The sequence below is a fragment of the Limulus polyphemus genome, unplaced genomic scaffold (assembly GCF_000517525.1).
Source record: "Limulus polyphemus unplaced genomic scaffold, Limulus_polyphemus-2.1.2 Scaffold5204, whole genome shotgun sequence".
In the NCBI taxonomy this organism is placed as follows: Eukaryota; Metazoa; Arthropoda; class Merostomata; order Xiphosura; family Limulidae; genus Limulus; species Limulus polyphemus.
Genome location: NW_013670814.1, coordinates 35217 through 37075, shown reverse-complemented (window position 1 = coordinate 37075; position 1859 = coordinate 35217). Strand labels below are relative to the sequence as shown.

Sequence of the window (1859 nt, the reverse complement as noted above, 5' to 3'; positions counted from 1 at the left end):
TATATATATATATATAGATATATATTGTTTTTATACTTCTTAGAAACGCTTTCTGACTTTCTGAGATGAGTCGTGTTACAAGTTGATGATCTGACCTTTGCTTAGCAGATTTATCGAGTTCTTAATATATTTCCATTTGTCGATAAATTGCAGTTTTAGTTAATACTAAATATATTTGATTTTAGCAATGAGACTCTAATGCAGATTAAAAAAACAACAACTACTATCTCATCCATATGTTGAATATTATTGTATAATATATAGATGTTTTTGTAGCTGGAACCACTACACAGCGCCCAATCCCTTGTTTCCTTGTTGACAATGGACAGAGTTGTAAAGATTTACACTTTAAAATATTCTCCAAGTTTGATCTTTATCCACCAAGTAGTTTTGTGAATAATTAACCATTTTCTCAGTTATTTAGAATATTCTCCAAGTTTGATCTTTATCCACCAAGTAGTTTTGTGAATAATTAACCATTTTCTCAGTTATTTAAAATATTCTCCAAGTTTGATCTTTATCCACCAAGTAGTCTTGTGAATAATTAACCATTTTTTCAGTTATTTAAATATTTTCCAAGTTTGATCTTTATCCACCAAGTAGTTTTGTGAATAATTAACCATTTTCTCAGTTATTTAAAATATTCTCCAAGTTTGATCTTTATCCACCAAGTAGTTTTGTGAATAATAAACCATTTTCTCAGTTATTTAAAATATTCTCCAAGTTTGATCTTTATCCACCAAGTAGTTTTGTGAATAATTAACCATTTTCTCATTTATTTAAAATATTCTCCAAGTTTGATCTTTTATCCACCAAGTAGTTTTGTGAATAATTAACCATTTTCTCAGTTATTTAAAATATTTTCAACGACTGCGATTTCTACTCAGTAGTTTATTTCTAATAAAGTAGACTTGAGGTGAATTCTACAAAATCCTGATGAATACAGATTATCACCACCGGCTCGTTTGTAAGTGTACCTACTTACTCAGTCTTTTAACGTTTTAGAAACGCCTCAGACAACTAACCAGATAGAACAGACTTGTTTTGTATTAATTACTCTTGAGAATACGTATGCGTGTAGTTTTTTTTATCAGGATAAATTTCAAGCCATTTAAAGAGGAAAAAAAACATAGAAATAGTTATAGAATATCCTTCTCACTTTGGAACATCAGAAACTTTGCTAAAAAAAAGATGTCATTTTATATGAATATTCGGAAGTTGTTTGGTTAGAAGTTTTGTGCAAAACTACACAATGGGCGTCTCTGCTAGCCGTTTCTAATTTTGAACTGGAGTGAATGCAGCTAGTCAACAGCGCCCACCACCAAATGTTTGACTACTCTTATCTGACCGCATAGTGGGATTGGTCATTAGTTTTACAGCACAACCAAGGCCACAAGGTGCTGGGCGCGGTTTTTCGGCAAGGGAATGTGAACTAGGAACCATTGGATTCACAGTCGAAGTACGTTAACTCCAAGCCCATGCCTGGCCCACATTCAAAAGCACTTATCCAACGGTTATAATCCTAACGAGTTGATAACTGATATCAAATGCTACCAGGTTAAATACTTTTTTTTTTACTGAAGCTCTTTTTCCCGAAACCCGGAATTTTGCTCAGCTACACTTCTTTTTACATCAAACATTTTAATGAACAACAACCTTGATTAAATCTCTAATAGCAATTTTATTTACTCGAAAAGTTGGAAGGAAAATAGGTGTGACAGGTTATAGAATTAATACTTTCCATTTTACATGTGTATAAATGTGTGTTTATTTGTATTAAAATAAATGTTTAATTATATACACCGTTAGTTTAAGTTTGGTCATTACGAATTGTGCCCGGCATGGCCAGGTGGATAAGG

General features: G+C 32.0%; 1 protein-coding gene across 1 annotated transcript in view; it reads right to left on the bottom strand.

Annotated features, from left to right (window-relative positions):
• LOC106472269 (rho-related GTP-binding protein RhoE-like) overlaps positions 1-1443 on the bottom strand; it is a 20718-nt gene extending 19275 nt beyond the window's left edge. The window contains exon 1 of the mRNA XM_013932895.2: positions 1320-1443. Coding sequence (XP_013788349.2) covers positions 1320-1443 — 124 coding nt within the window. The remainder of the gene's footprint in view (positions 1-1319) is intronic.
• Between the last annotated feature and the right edge of the window lie 416 nt (positions 1444-1859).